The sequence below is a fragment of the Phascolarctos cinereus genome, unplaced genomic scaffold (assembly GCF_003287225.1).
Source record: "Phascolarctos cinereus isolate Bilbo 61053 unplaced genomic scaffold, phaCin_HiC Scaffold_726;HRSCAF=1367, whole genome shotgun sequence".
In the NCBI taxonomy this organism is placed as follows: Eukaryota; Metazoa; Chordata; class Mammalia; order Diprotodontia; family Phascolarctidae; genus Phascolarctos; species Phascolarctos cinereus.
The window spans coordinates 408561012-408583470 of record NW_027556098.1 but is presented as its reverse complement, the minus strand read 5'-3'; the positions used below and the strand labels follow the sequence as shown (position 1 = coordinate 408583470).

Here is a 22459-nt window from a genome sequence, read left to right as displayed (position 1 = left end):
TTCAGTCTCATCATCAGCTAGGTCCTTCAGAGACTGAACAACCTAACCTACAGGTTTCTGAAAAAATCCTGGTCCTGATTCAATAATTATTAATATGAGGGATAAATAATCGTTTCTTTCACCAGCCACCTGTTCACTGCCCAAAACTGCCTCTTGCTAAAACAAGCCAACTATTTCTTCCCTAGAATTCCCGAGTGCCAGTGGTTCCTGACCCAACACTGGTGGTGAGCAGCTTGCATCTGAGAAGCCGTGGCTGTGGAGATGTTTGGGAGATGTTCTATATTTTTCGGACTTGACTTGTGATTTTGCCGGCAGTGGAGGTTGGCTTGTGCCATGCAGCTTAGAGTTATCTCAGAGAATTTGTTTGGGCACTTAGAAGTAAAGTGTGCAGACACACACACACACAAACACACACACACACACACACTTATGCCTGAGGCATTACTCAGAACCAGATCTTTGGACACTATGGCCAGCTATGGCCATTCAATCTATTACATTGCCTCCCGCATATCCTGAGCAATCTATAGATGGGTTCTATCTATACAAAAGAGAGAATAGTATATATACTTTTTTTTCTTAACAGGCTATGACGGCAGTCCAGGTGTGCCGTAAGAAGGGCTTAGATCAATGTGGCATTAAAGGGAGTGGAGAAAGGAGGCAGGAGCTACCCTGGGCAGAAGCCAGATGCCCAGTATTCCTGGCTACCCAAGAAGGTTCATCTAGTATGGTGGAGAGAAGAGGACAAACCACTGCTTCTATTGAAAGTAAGAAATTGTGCTTTATTTGGAGTGAGAAAGCTCATATCCCAAGCTGGAGCAGGGAGGAGATAGGGAGGACTGGGGAGGCGCAGGGTTAGGACACAGCATTGGCCCACACCTGTCCTCAGGCAGCACTGAGAAGCTTAGAGTCCCCTGGGGAGTGTCTGGCGGGAAAGACGTCTGTGGGAGGGGCCCTCAAGTGCTGGTGCACCAGAACCGGGGTCAGTGTTTGGGGGTGGTGTCAATGTGGGGAAGCCCTGTGGCATGGCAGAGGTCAGAATGGGTCATGCTCTTCCAGGTCAGCTCCATGATCCCGTAGGGTGTGCTGCCTGTCGGTAGAATCGTGTGGACCTGGTTCTGCCCAGCCAGGGGCAGGACCACCTGGAATTTGGATTGGTTGATTTTACGGTGAGTCCCACAGTACAAATGGCAGAGGAGACGCTCCCCAGGTATATCATCTTCCACGCGGAGGGCCTGCTTGTATGATATATCCAGTGGCAGGGAGGCCTTTTTCCGCAGGAGTTCATTAAACAGCGTGTGGACCCTGGTGGACCTGAGATGGTACAGATCCAGGAGCTGGTGGAACTGGGCCAGCCAGGAGGCGTTGTCTTGCTCGTACCGCTCCTGGAGGGTCAGTAGGACGCGGTAGAGAGCAACAAAGGTGTTCCAGGGAAGTATACCCTGGGGAAGGACGCCAGGGGCTCCCTTGGGCCGCTTCCCTGAATGCCTCCTCTGGGAACTGATCTTCCTTTTCCAAATCTGGAGGTCCCTTTTCAGATGCTGGATTAAAGGTGACTTTTCTACATAGGCAGAATCATGAGGCATATCTCTCAAGGATGACATAGTTACAGGCTCTTTGTCCTTGAACATCATTGAAAATTTCTTTGTCCAGTCCTCAGAGTCCTTAGTGGCTGAGCTGTTTGTAGTGGTGGAGGGGGGTGGTGGAGACCTCGGGAGCTAACGAGGTGGCTGGAGCACTGGCCCGGACAGACATCGACGTCCTCCGTGGGGCTGTGAGTGGAGGCTTGGCTTCCCCTCTCTGGATGGGAGGGATAACCTTCAAGCGCCCTGGGCCTATGGTGATTTTCTTCCTCTCCTCCTCAGAGAGGGTGGGCCCTGTGTCAGCCAGCTGCCTCCAGGGCAGGGTCATGGCCTGCAGGCTTGCCATGTGCAGCCAATCCCTTTGCTTCTCTGAGAGGACCTTGGCCAGCATCTGGTACAGGTGTTGATAGTTGTCACCAGAGAGGGGCTCGTGGTCCTGGAGCTTCTGCAGGGTGGCTTTCAGCCAGGCCCGATCCATCTGGCTGAGCTGCAGGGTGTCATCAGTGAGGTCAAGGTCAGCCAGCCCCACCAGGGGTTCTCCCAGCATGATCTGCTCCAGCAGCAGAAACCACTTCCACTTCTCTGTCTTTGTCGTCTTCTTCTTCTTCTTCTTCTTCTTCTGTTTCTTGGCTGCATAAGAGGGGACTTTGAGTTTTCTGAGCTTCAATAAGGCCTCTCTTCTTCCCTTTTCTTGACCTCTGGCCCCAGCTTCCAAAGCCACCTCCTTTCTGAACTTCTGAAACATGCGTCTGTGCCGGGCTAGATAGAGTTCCTTCTGAATGTTTTCCCATGAACTGGCAACATCTTGTACATCTCCCCATGGAGTTAGGACTTCAAGTTTCTTGAAGATCTTCTGGTACTTTTCTTCTTTCTCTCCCATGGTGAAAGGAATCGGCTTCAGAACTTTAGCCCCATGGCTTTCTTGGGACCCTTCTCAACTGCCTTCCTAGAAGGTTTTCCCAAAATGCCTTCCTCTGAGATGAATAGACTCTCTTCCATAGTCATTTCAGTGATATCGTATATATCTTTCTCTTCTTCCTCCTCCTCTTCCTCCTCCTCCTCATCTTCTTCTTCCTCTTCCTCTTCTTCCTCCAACTCCTCTGGCCCCTTCTCCAAGGGGTGTTCCCGGTGTTCCCTGGCCCTCTCCTTCTTCCTCAACTTCATTGCATTCTGAATTTGCCGAAGCTTCCTCTGAAGCCATTTCAACCACTTCTTCAGCTCCCCAGTCTCCTTCTCCTCCTCCTCGGTCATCTTAGAGCCAGTCTCTTTCTGGAGCTTGGCTCTCTCTGCCATGGCCACCTGCCATTCCTTGTTGGCGAGTTTCATCTCCCTGGAGTAGATCTTCTTCTCCAACAGGGCCAGTTTGCTCTCCTCCTTGGCCAGCCTCCTCTCTTCATCAACCAGTCTTTTCCCTTGGTGAGCCAGAGTCTTCTGTCTTAGGGCCATTTTCTTCTCCTCCAGGAGGAAAAGCTCTTCAGACAGCTTCATCATCGCCTCCTCTCTCAGAAGCTCCTCTTTCTCCATCTTCCTGAGCTCCTCCTTGGCCAGCTCCTTCTGCTCCTCCATCAGCTCTCTTTCTTTCCGGAGCTGCCTCCTCCTTTGCCGGACCCTCCGCCTCATCTCTGACCTTTCCTCAGCAGACTTGGCCAACTCTTCATCTTTCATCATGCCACTTGGCGTGATGGATAGCTCCGGCTTCTTCTGAAGCTTCCATCTCTTCTGCCCAAGCTGTCTCATCTGCTCACTGCTCAGCTCTCCCTCCTCGAGCTCCAGCCCTGACTCCTTCTTCCATTCATCCTCGCTCCAGTGTTCACTTTCTTCTGAGGACGGTTGCTTCTCCCTGGAGCCTGTCTCCTTGGAGGACTCCCTCTCCTCCCCAGGGGAAGAAGTCCTTTGGAGCTGCTCCTTTTCCCTCCATAACTTCTTCATCTCCTGGCTAATCTTCCTCTTCCTTTCCTTCAGCAAAATCCCCTCTATGAAGAGCTCCTGTTTCTCCATGGCCACTTCTTTCTCTTCCTGATCTAGTCTCCTCCTCTTTTCCCTGAGGTTCCTTCTCTTCTCTTTTTTGTACAGAAGCCTTTCTTCTCCCATGGACTCTTCATCAGGGCTCAGCTCCATCTCCTCCTTCAATAGCACTTGCTTCTTCCACAGACGCTCCTTCTCTTCCCTGATCACCTTTGCCTTTTCCGCAGCCAGCTGCTTCTCTTCCAACAACAGGGTTTTCTCTTCAGTGGGGAGCTTAATTTCCATCTGTGTTAGTTGAATCTTTTCCCGCCTTTCCTCCTTGGCTAATTGGATCTGCTCAGATGTCAGCATTTCCTTTTTGTGAAGCAAAAGCAGCACTTTCTCTGGCAGTATCCCCTTTTGCTCCAGGAGCAGCCCCTCCTCATGCAGTCCCTCTGCAGACGGACTTTCTTCAGACAGCACCTTCTCAGACAGCCTTTCCTCAGTTGACTCCTCCTCAGAAAGCCCCTCCTCAGACAGTTCCTCCTCAGATAGACTTTCTTCAGATGGCACCTGCTCAGACAGACTTTTCTCAGATGGACTTTCCTTAGATGGCCCCTCCTCAGACAGCCCCTCCTCAGATGGCTTTTCCTCAGACAGCCTTTCCTCAGATGGCCTTTCCTCAGACAGCCCCTTCTCAGATGGACTTTCCTCAGATGGTCTATCCTCAGATGGCTCCTCCTCAGATGGCCTTTCCTCAGACAGCCTTTCCTCGGATGGCCTTTCCTCAGACGGCCTTTCCTCGGATGGCCTTTCCTCTGATGACCCCACCTCAGGCGGCCCCTCTGCCGCACTTATTTTAGGCACTGAATGCAAGTCCCTCGTCTCCAGAAGATGTTCTGTTTCTTCCTGAGCCTGCCTTTTCCTCTCCCAGAGCTCTAATGTTTCCTCTAGGGCCCTTTCCATCTTCTCCTTTGCATCTGCCCTGTTCCTCCTAGCCAGTGTCTTCTTCTCCTGGGCCTGAGACTGGTCTTCCTTTGGGATACTGGCTCTGTGAGCCTTCTCCCTTGTCATATCCCTGGCCGGTCTCCTCTCTTCAATGGCCCTCGTTCTGTGCTCCCTGGCCAGCCTCATTTTATCCTTGGACTTCTGCATGCTATCCTTGAACAGCCTCAAGTGTGAGAGTTTGCCCTCTAAGGCCTCGTCTTCCTCCTCCTTGCCACTTAAAGACATTTTCTCTTCCTCGGCCAGTTCTACCTTTAACTGAGTCAGCTCTTTCTCTTTCCTGGCCAGCTCTTCCTCTCTCCTGGCCAGCTCTTCCTTTGTCTTGGCCAAATTGTCTTCTTCCCTGCCCAGTCTCTTCTTCCTCTGAAGCAGTTTCCACTCTTGCCTCCTGAGTTTAGCCTCTTGCAAGGTAAGGCCTTCAGTGTCTGAGAAAAACATTTTCCTTTTTCTGGCCTTTTGAAGACCCAACTCCTCTGACTCAGCCTCTGACTCTTCCTTTTCCTCTAAGACCACATGCTCCTCTTCTTCCTCCTCCTCCTTCTCCTCTTCTTTCGTTTCCCCCACCTCTTCCCCCTCGGAAGGTGGTAGGAAAGGACAGATGGCCTGGAAGAGTTCCCAGCTGGGGGATGGCTTTTCTAGCATCTCCTCAGCCACAGCCACTATCTCTTGACCCAGATCCTCAACCAGCTGTTTTTGGGAAGTCGAAATTCTCAAGTTCATTAGCCGGCAGATGTCATCCCTCCAGCTTTCGTCTTTGCCTTGTTCAAGATAGCCAGACTTCTTGGGCACTTTTTCATCCCTCTTCTCCTTGTCCTTCTCCGATTCTCTTCTCTCTCCTTCATGTTGTCCCTCCTCCTCTTCTTCCTCTGCCTTCTTACCGGCTTTACCCTTCTTCCTCTTAGCCCCTTTGGCCTCCTTCTTCAGGGGTGTCTCCTTGGACGCCGCTATGGCCTTCTTGAGGCGAGCTTGTCTCATGACCTTCAGGCTCATATCAACGTAATCACCAAGGGGTTCTTCGCTCGGATAATCCCGGCTGTCCTCCCTAGATGGTCTTTGTGTCTTGCTCTGAAGAGACTGAGTGGCTGACGCGGCTGATGGGAGGCTGACCTTGCTCTCAGTGGCTTTCGATGGTGACTTGGTACTTTCAGAGCTAATGGATTCAATGGGTTTTCTGCCATCTTGACTTTCAGCTCTGGACCTCTTGAAGGCACCCAAAGACTTGAATCTCGCTGCAGGAAAACACAAACACACACACACACACACACACACACACACACACACAATGTGACAGATGAGAGAAGTTGTCCCCTCTAAGGGAAGCTGGGCAGAACCCCTAAAAGGACAAGAGTCAAAGACACAGCCTATCTCTGGCCTCTATTCCAAGCCCAAAGCTACGGAAACTGATGCCTTCAATTGCCTCTTCATTGAGCAAACACTTATCAGGAAGCCCCTACTGGACTGGAAAGTATGAAACCAAAATGGTTAATAGAGTCTCCTGGACTCTTCCCCTTTCCCTTGCATCAATTGTATCCACTAGGTGGCGCCATGGTGCATAGAGTGCTGGGCTCATCTTCCTGATTTCAAATATGGCCTCAGACACTTCTTTAGCTGTGTGACCCTGGGCACCTGTTTGCCTCAGTTTTGCCAAGAAAACCCCAAATGGGGTCGTGAAGAGTCAGATACAGTTGAAACAACAATTAGTTCAGTCATGTTTCTGTCTCTTTATCTCTTCTTCTGTGGCCATCTCACGGCTAATGCCTCTTCTGTCTAGGCTTCACTTTCTTCTTACCACCATCTGGATCAGAGGCCATGCCCTGCTGACCTTAACTCTCAGTTCTGGGATTCTTACTAAGGGCCCCCCCCCTTCTTCTGACTGCCAAACAGATCCCCTGATTAGTTCCCAACTCCAACATTTTATCCTTAATCCTCCATCCCTGGACCTTTGTAGAGGCTGTTCCCCATGTCTGGATTAGAATCCTTCCCCACCTACCCCGCTTAAAAGCCTCAGAGGCTCAGCTCTCAAACTCTCCCAGCCGAAGGTGCTTCCTACCCCATCCTCCCCAACTCCTTTTTACATACCTGCTGTTGCCTTGTCCATATCCTTTCTAATGAGACAACTATTTCTTTGGATAAGCCAAGTCTAGCCCAGTACCCTGCACCTGGTAGGGGCTTGATAAATGTTTGTGGAGTTGAATTAAATGGAATGGGAAAGAAAATGAGATGCTCAGAGGCCATTCAGCTGCGGTCAACGAGTTCAACCAGGCGAGTGAAGGACCTGGCAAAGGGGACTGTTCATGACATCACCGGTGACTGTGGAAAGATCCTGGACCAGTGGATAGGTGGGCAAGGTTAGGGGAGAAGGCCAATGTGTTGACATTCATCTAATTCAATGTAATTGGTTTCCTTCTTAATCCTACATTTTATTTATTATGATGCTAGAGTATTATATTAATAATCAGTATATATTAATTATTATTATTTAGTTTAATTTAGTTTTAAAAAATTATTCTGAACAGTCTATACAGGCTCTTCCAGACTGACACAAGGCTCCATAACACAAAAAAGGTTAAACACCCCTGCTTTAGACCAGATGTGAAAAGTCTTTGAAAGCTACCAGATAGAGTGAAGTGACAGAAGCCTCCAAGTGTGCCCAATAGGATGGAATACTTAGTTGTATCTCTAAGGATTTTTCTTCCAAAAATTACTAGCATACCTCTGAGGAGCAAAGGTTGGGCTGATCTGTGGTAAAGAAGGGAGTCCTCAAGGTGGACCACTGATAACTCTCTTCATTCTAGCATACTTAACTGGCCAGAGTTTTTTTTTGGGGGGGAAGCTGTTCATCCATCCTTCCTTCCCTCCTTCCTTCCTTCCTCCCTCTCTCCCTTCCTTCCTCCTTTCCTTCCTTCCCTCTTTCTTTCCTTCCTTCCTTCCTTCCTTCCTTCCTTCCTTCCTTCCTTCCTTCCTTCCTTCCTTCCTTCCTTCCTTCCTTCCTTCCTCCTTTCCTTCCTCCTTTCCTTCCTTCCTTCCTTCCTCCTTTCCTTCCTTCCTCCCTTCTTCTTTCTCTTTCTTTTTAACATTATTTTTTTTGACAAATTTTGAGTTTTAAATTCTCTCCCTCCAGCCCACTCCTCCCCTACCTATTAATAAGGCAAACAATATGATTTCAACTATATATTTGAAATCGCACAGAACATATTTCCACATGTGGCTGCAATTGGGGGCACCTTCAGAAAGACCATGGTTGGCCTCATGTATTTCTTTCTTTCTCTTGCCTGCTCTGCTCTTCATTTGACGCTTTAGTCAATGGTGTCCAGTGGAAAAAGATGCTGATACTCCTCTCACCCCTAGAACATTCTTATTATTTTCACCCCATTAAATAGTCCCCTTTTGTTCTTGGTGAGAATCAGAGCCAAAACAGAATTTCCCCTTCACTGGTTCCTCTGCCCTTTGAAGGATGAAGTTATCATCAAGGCAAACCAGAAAGATCTGAGTTGCTTTGCTTTTGGCAGAGAGAGACAGTTCCAACAGAGGAAGCCTGGATAAGTCCCTCATTATTGCTACATCTTACCTCTGTTCGAGGCTTATGATGCTTTTCAAATTTTTCATCAATTTCCTCCTCTGGCCTGGTGGTCTGTAGTATAACTTGATGACAATATTGATTCTGTTTCTATTCATCTTCACCCCAGTGTTCGCCTCTATGCTTCCTCCATCTGGTTCCTGGATTAAGAAGTATGCCTTCTTAATATCCAATACCACCGCTCTTTTGAATAAAGTATAGCCTTCCAAAGTAAGCAGTCTTATCCCATCCAGTCTAAATGATATCTGTATAGCAGGGCACCTAAAGTGCTACCTCAAGAATCTTTGTGGCTTCAGGTTCAAAACTACTCACAGTAATGGTCTTGAGCTCCCATCCGTTGCATTTCCCCTTTTAGAACAGATAGAATGTTATCACATAATCTCATATTGCTATGAGAGTGAAAAGTGTACTTGAAACAGAAAGCCTTGAAAGAAACAGCAAACAGTACATGCATGCAATTCAGCAAATACGAGACCCAAACCCTTTCTTTGGCCCTCCCGAATCCCAGTCCTTGGTTAGCTAGCAAGATGAATCCTGAATCTTTCTTCAAGCGGCTACGCTAGAATCCCTCTCCACCAATTGGCACGTAAGACTTGCCCACTGCATGAATACAGAAGCAGTTATATCCCAAGGTCTCTGTTGGGTTGGTGGTGTCTCTTGGTTTTTTGTTTGTTTGTTTGTTTTGTTTTTGTTCGGTTTTTTTTTAGGCAATTGTGGTTAAGTGACTTGCCCAGGGTCACACAGTTAGTAAGTGTTATGTGTCTGAGGCCAGATTTGAACTCAGCGCCTCCTAATTCCAGGGCCAGTGATCTGTCCATTATGCCACCTAGCTGCCCCCATGGTGTCTCTTGTTACTGGGCAGTTAAGTCTCCACAGGTGTTGCTGCTACAAAGTCCCATAGATGAAGATTTCATGTGCTAAGTGATTGCATCAAATATCTTTTGTTTTGAGAATTTCAGTCACATTTATTTTGTTTGTTCAGGCTTAAAAAATTACTTTGTGGTTCTTGGTTATGTTCCAGATAGATGAGGCTGTCAGGTAACTGAATTTCCATTACTACGTGGAAAAAATGTCTTCCATTACATTTCCTTCCCTGCCTTTGGGAGACAATGGAAGATAGAAGGGCCTGGTGTGCCATGGTCCACAGGGTCACTAAAAGTCAGACACAACTGGACAAATGAACAACATTCCCTTCCATCGTGTCATTTTTCTGTTGGGACTTTTTGTGATTAAAACTAGACTGACTCTGGAATCAGACACCAGATTCTTCAGCGTGGTGGCTGGATGGCAGACTGACCTTGAATATCCCAGAGGTCATAACTCTTTACATCCTGAGCAGTATCACTGGGCTGGACTCTGAAGGCATCGGTTAGAATGGTAATCCACGTGGTAACCATTTCTTGTTTCTACAATGATGCGCTGTGAGCCCACTGAATATGTAGTTGGCAAACAACGGTTTTCCCTAGATGGTAGGTCTCCTCCTCAATTCCTCTCCAGGCAGCCCTCCAAACCCCCCTTCCCTTTTCTTCTTTCTTTTATTGTCATCTTTCTCTATTAGGATGTGGGCTCCCTGAGGGCAGGAGCCATCTTCCTTTCTGCTGTTCCCAGAATTTAGCACAATGATTGGTACACTGTAAGAGCTTAATAAATGCAGTTCAACTCCTGACTGACAGATTCTTTTGCCTATGAAAGTCAGCCCAGCACAAGCTATCCTGGGAGTTAGGAAGACTAGGGTTGAAATCTCGCCATTTACTGTTTGTGTGACTCTACACAAATGGGTGCATCAGGTACTTGGTTATGGAAATGTACCAATAACTGTCATCTGCCAGCAAGATGGGATGTTCCTTGTAGCGATAGCCACCATGGACCCCTTTCCTTCTCTCTCTTCGCTCTGAATCTTAACCGTGATGCTTCCTCTTTCCGCTTGCTCACCTGCAAGTTTGCTTGGTACAGTTGCCCAATTTTGTGACAGGAGGGTGGGCTGGAAGCATCTACTGATGGCAGCTGCTCAGACTTTCACGTATTTCCCTTATCCCTCTGAGTTTGTGATAGGATCTTGCTCTTGGTGATTATTCATACACTGGCCACTAGGGGGTGCCATAGAGCGTAGGGTGCCAGATTCATCTTTCTGAGTTCAAATCCAGCTTCAGGCATTTCTTAGCTGTGTGACCCTGGGCAAATCACTTGCCATCTCTGTTCCTTGGTTTCCTGGTCTCTAAAATGATGAAGGTGGACGTAATGTCCTCTCAGGTCCCTTCTAGCTCCAAATATGTGATTTTATGAATGGTTGGGCCCCTGACAGAAATAATGACGTCAAAAGGAAAATGTAGGTTACAGGGAAAGAAAAAAGCTCAGTGTAAGGATATAGTTGGAATGAACCTTATCTAATCCAATCCTCTCTTTTCACAGAAAAGGTAACTGAGGCCTGAAAAAAGAGAAGTAATTTGGCCCAGATCACACGTTTGCGGGAAAGGGAATAAACATTTACTTAGTGCCTACTGTGTGCAAGGCACAGTGCTCAGCGCTTCATAAATATTATCTCATTTAGTCCTCACAAAGACCCTGCGAGGGAGGTGCTATTGTTATCTCCATTTTACAGATGAGGAAACTGAGGCAAACAGAAGCTTAACATCACAGCTAGTTAGCGCATGAGTCTGGATTTGAATTCCGATCTTCCCGACCCTAGGGCCTCTATCTGCTGTACCACTGGCTGCATGACATGAAGCCCAGATGATCGACATGGCTTATCCTAATGTCCCAGAGGCAACGTAGCTGAAAATCAACTCCCAGTACCTTGACTCCAAATCTAGCTCTTCTGGTTGCCTTGGGCTGCTTACAAGGCCCTCTCAGGTCCTTTCTGGCTCTAATCTGTGGTCAGGTGTATGACAACTCTCATTCTACAGACAAGGAATCTGAGGGGAACAGATTTGCCCAAAGTCAGAGGTGGAGGCCTGTTTCCATCATATTAGACCTCTGCATTGGAGATGCTGGGATATTCAGGCCACAGCATCCTCCAGGTGGGAATCCAGGTGAGAGGTCAGGCCTGGAGACGGAGACTTGGGAATCATCCTCTATCTTGATGGAAGCAAGATGGAATGAGAACACCAGTCTACAGAGGGGGAAAATGTCAGCCCTAGGCTACAGTGAGAAGAGGGGGAGGACCAGAAAGGGAGCCAGAGAAGGAGTAGTGAGAAGCAGGGGGGAGGCAAGAGAGCATGGGGGCCTCAGAGGCTGAGGGACTGGAGGGTTTGTTAATAGTAATAACAAGAATCATTTGTATGGCCTTGTGAGGTAGATGCCCATTTTACAGATGAGAATACTGAGTTCACAGTAGGAGGGAGTAGTCAGCAGAGACAGGAAGCTTTTGTTGCGGGGATGACCCTCCCTTAGTTAGATCCTCCCTTTTCTGTAGGAAGTTCCACCCCTTTCTCCCTGTTCAGGTCAGCCCTTCCCTGGATGGCTACCCCGCTTTCAACTCCAGGGAATGCCTTGCAGCAATGCTCTGTACCAGCCCCATACCTGCCCTTCTGCTGAGATCCTTCTGTTTCTTTTGGCTTTTGGGAACATCTGAATCAGGAGTGGTCTGGGCACTCCTGAAGGCTGGGTGCTGAGTGAGGAGCAACAGCTCTGAAGATAAGTCCATTTTTGTTTTAATGTTGGTAGGGGTCAGGTCGTCGCCCAGCTGGTGCTCCACCATTTCCATTAGGTTGTGAAGGTCATGGAGCCGCATCCCCAGCAACTGGTCCAAGGACTCATCCCCAATCTTCTCCTGCCTGGGGGGAGCAAAGTCGAGGAAGTGATGCCCCAGTGCTAAGGGAGGGAAGAGCTCTGGGGAGGATGAGGAGAGGGGACTAGGAAGGGGAAGAGAGCAGGAAGGAGAAAGGACCAGGAGGGCCTCAGGAAGAGCAGAGAAGGGGATTAGGGCAGGGGCACATGGAGTGGGGAAGGAAAGAGGCTGAGAGATGGACTGAAGGTGGGAGAGGCCAGATACTCCCCCACTGGGTATGTTATTGGGGGCAATTCCAGGATCATTCATCAACAGTTAGAAGGAACCTCGGAGGACTTGCTATTCCAACTCCATTATTTGTTTGTTTGTTTGTTCGTTTATTGGTGAGGCGATTGGGGTTAAGTGACTTGCCCAGGGTCACAGAGCTAGGAAGTGTCATGTGTCTGAGGCAGGATTTGAACTCAAGTCCTCCTGACTCAAAAGTCAGTGCTCTATCCACTGCGACACCTAACTGCCCCCATTTTTTTTTTTTGTATATAGATAAGGAAACCGAGGCCAGTGAAGTGAAATACTTTGCTCAAGGTCTCATAGGTAGTGTCAGAGGTGAGACTGCAACCCAGGTCCTCTGACTTTTCTCCCCTAACCCTCTGGCTCCCGCATGAGATAGCCTTAAATTACAAAGTCCCACCCAGTTCTGGGACTGTCATTCTCTGGGCAGAAGTAAACAAAGGCCCAAGGAAGAAGAAGAGGAAATCAGAGGAGGCCGAGCCCCTGGATTCCCCGTCACTTACTGTAGTCCTCGGAAGGTCTCGCGGTTCCGGAGCAGCTCCGATAAGGCAGTCTTGTCACGGATGCCCGTCAGGGTGCCTATGAGTTCCCAGGCCTTCGCCTGCACTTTCTCATCCACATCCAGCAAACCGCGGATCAGGGGGATGGCAAAGAGGTGGCTGATGAGGCCGAGCCGCTCCAGGCCCTCCCAGGCGTCCCTCCGGATTTCAGCCTTGGAGTGGGACGTGTCGTTCAGCAGCTGCCGCGCCGTTTCTGAGCGCAGCGCCGGCGCCACATCGTAGCTGGCGAAGATCTGCGACATGAGGTTGATACATTGCCTGTATCTCTCGGGTAACGCGTTGTTCATCATGCCAAGCAGGGTCGTGATGGTTTTGTCGATAGAGAGGTCGCTCATCTGCCGACTTCGGTCCTTGAGGTTCAGGAAGAGTTCCTGAGACGGGGACATGGCACGCTGGGCTAGTCCCTCGTTGGCCTCAAAGCTCAGTTCTTCATCTTCTTCGTTCACGCTTTCCGTCGCAAAAAACCTAAACTTGGATCCGTCATACCTCAGGTCTCGCCGGCTGTCCCCTAGCCTGCACTGAAGGAAGACGGGTGTTCCCTCGGGCCAGAGGCGTGCCCTTACCACCGAGTTAGGGATGTAGCCATCTGGGGCGATGATCCACTTCCGCCCTTGGCCAAAGAAACGCTGCAGCAACCGCATAGGGTGCCGTCCATCCCAGAGTGCTAACTCCTCTTGGGTGAAGATGGACAGCGGAGGCTTCTGTTCCTCTGGGGTTTGGTCCAACATGAAGACAATCTTGCGTTTCCCCTTCTGGGACTTGCCCTTCAAGGCGACCTGACCCTCGATCTCTTCCACCACGTGGGGGACTGTATGGTCAAAGGCGATAGTCCGCAAGTTGGGCAGGGCATCTAACCCCCGGAGTTTCTGCATCCCTTCACCCACGTAGACGTAGCGAGGCAGGAATAAGGTCGCAAAGGACAAGAAGAAGCTAGGCAAGAATGGTTTGGCCACCTGTTTCACTTCGTCCTCCAGGTTCAGGCCAGCCAAATAGTTGAGCCGGGAAAGAGGGAGCAGCTTCATGCAGGATACCAGGTAGATACAACTGTTGAAAGTGAGGAGCAGATCTCCCCTTTCGTTGGCGAAGCAGATCGGGCCGAAGGGCACGCTGGAGTTGAATCTGGCCACAGAATTGCCTTTCATGTCCCAGATGCCCACAGTGCCGTCGCTGGCACCCGTGGCGAAGATCTCCAGGCTCAGGCAGATATCAAAGGAAACAATTGGGCGTTTGTGCAGGGGCACAGTCTCTCGGAAAGATGAGTTTTGGCTCATTTTAGGGGACACCAGGAAGTCGCAGTACTTCCAAAGCCGAAGGCGACTCTCATCGGTGATGGCGCCCACAGACTTGGGCATGAGGATCAGGTGGTGGATGTGGCAGCTGCTCAGGATGCTGGTGAAGGCGGACAGACTCACCTTTAAGCCCTTGAAGATGACCTCTGACAGGTGCACATAGTGGTCCAAGCCGTAAGAACATATCAAAGTGTTCTCCCTGGAGCTGCTCGGGGACCCAGTCAGGGTGGAGATGATCAGCACGGGTCCGATATGCATGCATTTCTCAGTGCGGGCATAAGCGTGCTTGGACAACACACTCACGATGCCGCTCTTGTGGCCGCAGTATATCAACCCATCTATGCTGCAGCCCAGGTGAGGCCGCCCGTAGGCCATGCACTGTATTTTATCTTCAGCGTCAGCGCAGGCCTGCAGGATGTATTTGGGCATAGACGGGCACTTGGTGGTATCGAAAACGATCAGGTTGGCGTTCCCCATGGCCACGAACAGCTCCCTCTGTTGGGGGTCGTAGGCCGAGGTGACGGCGCTGTCCAGGGCTGCGAAGGGCCAGGTGAGGAACAGGAGCTCGCCGGTGACGGGGCACAGGAAGCGAAAGAGGCCGTCCTCGGTGTGGCAGAAGATGAGGCTCTGGTTTTCCCCACAGCTGAGGCGTTCCAAGCGCCGGGGGCTGGCCCCACAGTTGTTAAAGAGCTGGTAGAAAGAGGACATGTGGAACAAGAGGAAGGCGTGCTGGGTGTGGCAGAAGAAGGTGCTGCGGTTGATGAACTGCATGCGGAGCAGCTCCTCTCCGCAAAGCTGAAGCCGGCGCAGCAGCATGCCCGACGTCAGGTGCCACTCCTTAAGCAGGCCCTCGCCGCCCGCCGTCAGCAGCGTGTGGAGGTTGGCGCGGTCGTGCACCAGCACCACGGGGCCCGAGTGCGCTTGGAAGCTGACAAAGGACTTCCGCTCGGCTCTCTGGTCCAGGTTCCAGATGAGGATCTGCCCGGCCTGATTGCCGCCGAAGAGGTAGCCCTCGCTGGAGCAGGTGCAGCAGCAGATTAGGGAGTGCCCGCTGTTGGGGGACGAGAAGGCCTGCAGCTCGTCCAGCTGCGTCTGGCCGCGCCACGTGAGGACCCGCAGAAAGCTCTCGCACATGGCCAGGATGGAACTCCCCGGCCCGTCCAGGCTGATCCCCTGCACCAGCTCGCTGCCGGACATGCTGACCATCTGCAGCATGTGCAGACCCTTCCCCCCTGGCTCGATGATCCAGGTGACCAGGGCCCCCGTGATGCCCGACAGCAGCACGTCGGCCGTCGGGGCGTAGGCGAGGCAGCTGATGGAGAAGCGGCTCGGGACCACGCAGCGCGCCTTGAAGCCCACGCTGTGGTCCCCGAAGACCCGTAGAAACAAGTCGCCGCAGTAGGCAACGAGCACGCGGTGAGTGTCTGTGTGAACCAGCGCCTGGACCGGGGGCAGGCGGTCCAGCTTGCGCATCTCTCTCTTCTCCACCGGCTGACGGCCTGTTTTTGGATACACCCACAGCACTGACTAGGAGGGGACAAAAGAAAGAGAGGAAATAAGCATTTATTAAGCACCTACTGCGTGCCAGGCACCATGCTGAGTGTATTGACAAATACTGTCTCATTGGAGCCTAATGACAAGTTGGGGAGGGAGCTGTTGCTATTACCTCCCCCATTTTACAGATGAGAAAACTGAGGTAAACTGAGGCTAAGTGACTTGCCTGGCCCAATTCTCGCATTTAGAGAGGAGGAAAGTGAGACACCAAGAGGGGAAGTAGTAGATAGGATGGTGAACTTGGGAGCGGGAAGATCTGGGTACAAATCCTACCTCCGACACAATGAGTTCCCAGGATCATAAAGCCAAAAAGAACCTCAGTAGCCCTGTCATCCCAGCTTCTTTATTTTATAGATGAGGAAACTGAGGCCCCTGGAAGTTAAGTGACTTCCTGAAGGTCACACATGAAATCAGCCAGTCAGTCAGTCAGTAAGCATTCATTAAGCGCCTGCTGTGTGCCAGGCACTATGCCAAGTGCTGGGGATTCAAAGAAAGGCAAAAGACAATCCCCGCCCTCAAGGAGCTTACAGTCTAATAGGGGAGACAATGTGCAAATGATTGTGTACAAACAAATGATAAACTGAGTAAATTGGACATAATTAACAAGAGAAAGGCTCTAAAATTAAGAAGGGAGGCTGGGAAAGGCTTCCTGTAGATGATGGCTTTTATCTGGGACTTGAAGAAAGCCAGGGAAGGCAGGAGGTGGAGAGGAGGCTGGGGAGGGTTTCAGAGGCAGGATGGGCAAGTCACATGATGTCCCTGGGCCTCAGTTTTCCTCTCTGTGAAATGGGGGCATCTAGCTTTTGATCTACGACTGGCAGAGGCACGGTTTGAAGCCAGGCCCCTCTGAGCTCTCCGTCCGTGGAGTGACTTGTGTAAAGTCACAACAGGTTAAGGTAAGTCACTGAACCTAGGTATTCTGGGTCTCTCTGCGACCTCCTCTCCAAGTCCGGGGCTACCTCAGCAGTGTGCTGACTGTTCCTGCACCCCTCATCTTCTTTTCGATTTATCTTCTGAGGCTCAGCTTGGATGGTGTGCTAGGCAGCCTAATGGGTGGGGGCAGGATGCTGTAGAATATGGCCCTGGGTAGGGGACAGAAAGGAAAACAAGCTTTTTTTGGTAGGTGCCTAGGGACAGGAAGTCTGGTGGGGATGGTACAGAAGGGGTAAAGGAAAGGACTGAGAAGCACTCAGTGGGCCTGTAACTAGAAATGGTGGTGCCAGGGGCAAGTAGCAACAGTGAGGATGTGTGTGTATGTGTGTGTGTTTGGGGGAGGGGGTTGTAGGCTCATCTTGGCCGTGACCCCAGAGGGGGTACAGTATGCCATAACATGCCCATTTTCTAAGCAGCTGAAGTGAGGAAGGGCTCCCAGAATGAGGCCACCTTGGGTTAGGGCAAGCAGGGGAGGAACTGTGCTATCAACACCCTCTACATTTTCCACCCTGGAGAAAAGCCCCATTGTCACACCCTCACTCAGGGCTACTCTAGGGGGTAGCCTTACTTTGACATCCTTCTTGCCTGCCCGCACCCAGGACAGGGAGGCAAAGTAGTAAGCGTCCAGAGCATAATGGCAGATGATGGGAATGTTGTGTAGAGAGTAGCTTTCCTCATACACCACCTGGGGAGAGTCATTTAAGACAATCTCGGGGTTCAAAATGCTTTCATTTTTCTGGAAGGAGGCCTGGGGGAGGAGAGAGAGAAAGAGATGAGGACGTGGGCCAACACGGCCCCCACTGCCAAGCCCAGGCACACGTCAATATGGCAGCCAGACGTCTTTCCCCTGAATGACTTCTTACACTGGTCCTCGTGGCCTCTTTCTCTGATTGGCTGGCTCCTCCCACACTTCATTTTAGGGAGGTTGCCCAGGCTAGCCACATCTTCATTCCTCTCTGGGCTGCCCTCCTCCCTCTCTGGGCTTTCTCTACCATGCCCCTGCTCTTTGCCGGTAGGGATCATCTTTCTTCTTGGCACACCGAAAGTGCTTAAATAAACGCTCATTGACTACTCGACTCGGCACAGATCCTACATCTAGACCCGGAAGGGACCTTGAAGGTCATCTAGTCTTCCCCCTTATTTTACAGAGGAGGAAACTGAGGCCCCAAAGGTAAAGCACCTAGCCCAAGGTCACAGATAGTGAGGAACAGAGCCAGGATTCACTTTAAATTCAGCCCCAATGGGGTAGGACTCTTGTCTCCAAATGGAAAGACAGCCTAGTCACAGTGCACGCTCATCCACCCACACCCACAGCATTGGATGAATGATGGGGTATAAGCCAGAAGCGCTATCCCCCGATGCTGGTGGGATTGCCCCACATCGCACGGGTAAGTGACTGTCAGAGGCAGAATTTGAACCAAGTTCCCCTCACTCCAAATCCAGGCCTCTGGGTGCTATACCACAATGAAGACCAAGTCTCAAGGGAGGGGAAGTAGTCATCCCCATGAGTGGACCTCCCTTCTCTGATCCCTGGGAGACTGGGAGACGGGGAAAGTTGGGCTACCCACCTTCCTCTCCTGTTCAGTAAACTACAGTGGCTTCCAATTACTTCTAAGATCAAAGGCCAAGCCCTATCGGGCACTTTACTCACAACCTGGCCCCACCCTACCTTTCCCAGCTTTATTACACATTATTTACTTTTTTTTTTGGCTAGGTGATGGGGTTAAGTGACTTGCCCAGGGTCACACAGCTAGTAAGTGTTATGTGTCTGAGGCTGGATTTGAACTCAGGTCTTCCTGAATCCAGGGCCAGTACCCCATCCCCTGCGCCACCTAGGTGCCCCCACATTGTTTCTCTTCACAGGCTCTGTGGTCCAGACAAACATCCCTGCTTAAATCTCTCATCTCTGGGCCTTTGCATCAACTTGACCTTCCAGCCCCTCATGCACTCCCCTTCTCACCTCTACCTCTGCAAGTACTTAATTTACTTCCAGATTCAGCTTAAGTACTAGTTTCTTCATCATCTTCATGGGGCCTTTGCTGAGTTTCCAGCTGCTTGTGCCTCTCGTTCCCTTCCACCCACACCTCATCCCCTTGCCATTATCTTGTATGTAAAACTTTTAAATTTAATTTTTATTCTAAACTTAAGCACCAAAAGAAGGGCATTTCTACTGACACAAAACACAAAGAGGATTGTATATGAAACTGAGAATCTCCATTTTGTATTGCTTGCTTTAAAAAAAAAAAGTATATAACACATTCTACATATTACTTTCAAAACTGTCCTACTTGTCTGTTCTTCCTTCTGAACTTTTTTTTTAAAATGTGAGGCAGTTGGGGTTAAGTGACTTGCCCAGGGTCACACAGCTAGTATCAAGTGTCTGAGGCTGGATTTGAACTCAGGTCCTCCTGACTCCAGGGCCAGTGCTCTATCCTCTGTACCATGTGGCTGCCCAGCATTCTTAAATCTTTCAAAGTTGTTTGTCTTTACAATATTTTTGCCTCTGTAGCAAATAAAATCAATAAAGCTAAACTGAGGCATAGGACTCCATGCAAAATTAGTTTATTAACACTGATGTGTATAACTATTAACAAATGGGTCAGACTGGCAATCTCAGTAAAACCGGCAACCCCAATGAGAAGGGGAGGACCCGCTTTATTGACATACAACAAAAAAGGAGTCTTGGAAAGGCATGGAACATTATGATTGGTTGTACTCAGAAAGGTGGGCTGGCATTCAAGTGAGGTTAATCATGCCCTTTTCTGACAACTAAGGAATATTGTTTTATGAGACCCATTTGAATCTTGTAATTCTTGCCAGGGGAGCAAAACTACCAGACTTGCTATCTCCTTGGAAGAGATAAAATCTCCCCAAATTTCATAAGGATGGGCAAGGACAGAAGACATATCTTTTGGGGATGGTACCGAGTTAACTTGTGGGGCTTAAAGATGACAGACAGATGTCCTGGAAGTATCCCAAGGGCTACCAGTATGAGAGATAATACTTTTTCTTTTAATTATAACTTTTACTCAGAGGGAAAGCTAAATTCCTGAGCTCAACTCAAGGACATAGAAAGGTGGCTTTAGGCAGACATAGACTCAATGATAAACGTCAATGCAGCGTAAAATCAATTACATTGTAGAATCAATCCAGTAAAAACTCTAAGTAATATTAATTTTTATCTTCTCACCTTGTGTAAAATGGTGTTCTCATCTGGCTTACTGTGCTCTGCTTCATCTCTTTCATAATTTCTTATATTGCAAGAATATTCCATTGCATTGGGGTGCCATAATTTGTTCAGCCAGTCTCTAATTGTTTAAGAGATCATCTAAGCAGAGGTCCCCAAACTCATTTGGCCTACTGCCCCCTTTAAAAAAAAAGGACTCAGTGCCCCTCTGGAAATCTACTTTCTTTAACCCTTTAACATTTGTTGTTATTGTTGCTGTTTTTCTTTTTTTTGAAAATTTTGTGTCACCCAAGGCTACTACCATACCCCTCCCCCCATAGGTCCAGCACCCCCCAGTACTGCCTACTTTGGGAACCTATGTAAAAGCATCCTCTTAAATTACAGTTTTTTCCTCCTCCCTCTTTTTTAATTCCCCCTTTGGCCTAGAGAATTTTTTTTTGTTGTTATTTTGACTGGTATTTTCCTTTCTTGACCAGGCAGTTTCCTATCTCTAGGCTTACTTCTCCTCCTCTCTCAAATGAAGAGGTTGGTCCAGATGACCTCTGGGGTCCTTTAGTGCTCAGCGTGTGATCATGCCAATATTGAAATGTGGGCCGTTATCAATAATAACACCCTTCCCATAAGTTCTGCTATTACCAGTACTGATGAAAGTTGGCAGAGGGTAGATAATGCTTTTGTCCGAAGGACTGAATCTTTCCTGGGTGAATTTCTGGCATCATGGCAGGCTGAGGGGGAGAGACTTTTGGGTGAGGGTGTCATGGTGGTCTGAAGAGGGGGAGACAGTTTTAGGTAGGGAGACAACACAGCATGGACTATGGTGTTTCTATGGCAGCCCTGATTTGAGGGCCGGAGGATTGGGGCTCCACTATCAGCTCAGCCACCAGCTATATAGTTCCTTTATAACTAGGCTGGTCCATTCCTTGTTTAAATCCTCAGTCTTTCCATCTGTCTGATGGGATTTCACTCAATGCTCTTAAACACTTAACTGCAGAGTGCTGTGCTAAAATTGGGGGTATAAATGCAAGCAAAAAAGAGGGACTCTGCCTACCTCTGAGGGGTTTCCACTGAGAGATCAATATAAGAGGGAACTGAAAAGCTGGGGGTGGGAGGAGAAGACAGCTGAGGCGCGGCGGCAAAGCCTGGGCCCTTCATCAAAATGGGGGTTCCAGGAGAAACTCACCAACACAAAGCTCTCTGCAGGGACAGAGCCCTCTGAGCCTCAATGTTCTCATCTGTGAAATGGGATAATAGCACTCAAAAGGCATCGTGGATAAGGAGCTGGCCTGGGAATCAAGATGGCCTCGGTTGAAGTCAGGGCTCTGAAACATACTGACCTTGAGACCAGAGGCAAGTGTCCTGACCTCTCAGTTCTCCCTAGTTTCTAAGTGTGAGCAGAGTGAGATCATAGGAACCTAGATTGAGACGGGGAAGGGACCTCAGGTTGGCCATCTAATTTAGCTCCCTCATTGTACAGATGAGGAAACTGAGTCACAGGGACATTAAGCAACCTAGGATTGAGGTTTAGAACTGGAGGTGGACCAGTCCAAACTCCTCGCTTTATAGATAAGGAAAACAAGTCCCAGAAAGGGCGAGGGATTTGCCCAAGGTCAGGCAGGTACTAAATGTCAAAAGTAAGGTCTGAACCCAGGTCCTGTGACTGCAGGGCTCTCTTCCCTCTCTTTACTGATGAAATCGCAGGTCTGGATAAACTAAGTAAAGAACCCCAGATAAAAACCCCCAGACCGCCCCTACAGCACTGTCGTGAGGATTGAATGAGACTTCTGTACTTGGCAAAGCTTGAATCACTGTGGAAATGCTATGTCATTAGTGGTAAGGACCCCGGACCTAGGGTCAGGAGAGAGACCTGGGCTGGAATCCCTCTTCTGACACTTGGTAGCTGAGTGACCCGAACAGGTCACAGTTCCATACATCCGTAAAACAGTGGCACTCACAATCCCAGACTTCTTGTGATGGAACGTGCTCTGCAAACCTTCAGGTGCTGGGGGAATTCCATTTCTTGTTTGTGCCTCCTCTCCCCCAAATAGCCCTTCTCCCAGAATTCCCTTCCTTTATTCTATGACAGCTCAGGCCATAGATGAAGTCTGGGGTGGGGGGGGGAATGAAGCTTTGCAGGGCTATCTCTTTCCCATTTATCTTCTAGACTCAGAGCTGGAGGGGATCTCAGAAGCCAGCTGGTCTAAACTTCTCATTTTACAGACAGGGAAACTGAGGCCAAGAAAAATGAAATGATTTTTCCCAAGCTCATCCAAGTAGTAAGTGGTAGAAGTGGGATTCCAACCCAAGCCTTGTGACTCCACACTCAGTCCGTGCCCTTGGCTGGTCTGAAAGGGCTGTGAAGTGCTCACTTTCAAGGATAGCTTTGTCATCTGAACCATTCCCAAGCCACTACTCCTCCATCTTTAATGGCACAGCTGACACCTTTTTTTTTTTTAGGCAGTTGGGGTTAAGTGACTTGCCCAGGGTCACACAGCTAGTAAGTATCAAGTGTTTGGTCTGAGGTCAGATTTGAACTCAGGTCCTCCTGACTTCAGGGCCAGCGTTCTATACACTGCACCACCTAGCTGCCCCACACAACTGACACTTTTTGACCCCAAGTGCAAGGCTTTATGTGTATGCTTATTAGATTGAATTATATTAGATTCGCCGTGTTACCTCTTCCATTTCCCGTTTCTCATTTATAATACTTCTCAGGGTTTTCACATCAGGAATGATTCTGTTGTGTATGTCCATGGTATTTTCTTTGTCTTCTCCAGATGTCTCTGACTATAGTACCTAGGGGAGTTTAGTTTCA

At 49.3% G+C, this 22459-nt stretch overlaps 2 protein-coding genes across 2 annotated transcripts; both read right to left on the bottom strand.

Annotated features, from left to right (window-relative positions):
* Window positions 1-1632: 1632 nt before the first annotated feature.
* Window positions 1633-2526, bottom strand: LOC144454248 (uncharacterized). The gene has a single exon (XM_078145816.1). The coding sequence runs from the start codon at window positions 2461-2463 to the stop codon at window positions 1666-1668; it is 798 nt and encodes a 265-aa protein (XP_078001942.1). The 5' UTR covers window positions 2464-2526; the 3' UTR covers window positions 1633-1665.
* Window positions 2481-22434, bottom strand: WDR87 (WD repeat domain 87). Its single transcript, XM_078146239.1, has 6 exons — window positions 22321-22434; window positions 17029-17208; window positions 12628-15500; window positions 11574-11882; window positions 9407-9465; window positions 2481-5761 (listed from the first exon to the last, which is right to left on the bottom strand). The coding sequence occupies exons 1-6, from the start codon at window positions 22396-22398 to the stop codon at window positions 2481-2483; spliced, it is 6780 nt and encodes a 2259-aa protein (XP_078002365.1). The 5' UTR covers window positions 22399-22434.
* Between the last annotated feature and the right edge of the window lie 25 nt (window positions 22435-22459).

Excerpts from the sequence above, each read along its gene's own strand:
- LOC144454248 (XM_078145816.1), bottom strand. The coding sequence starts at position 2,463 with ATGGGAGAGAAAGAAGAAAAGTACCAGAAGATCTTCAAGAAACTTGAA.
- WDR87 (XM_078146239.1), bottom strand. The coding sequence starts at position 22,398 with ATGGACATACACAACAGAATCATTCCTGATGTGAAAACCCTGAGAAGT. Across the intron at positions 17,209-22,320 it reads AGAAACGGGAAATGGAAGAG|GCCTCCTTCCAGAAAAATGA; the intron begins GTAACACGGCGA and ends CTCCTCCCCCAG. Across the intron at positions 5,762-9,406 it reads TGACCTCTGGGATATTCAAG|CGAGATTCAAGTCTTTGGGT; the intron begins GTCAGTCTGCCA and ends GTTTTCCTGCAG.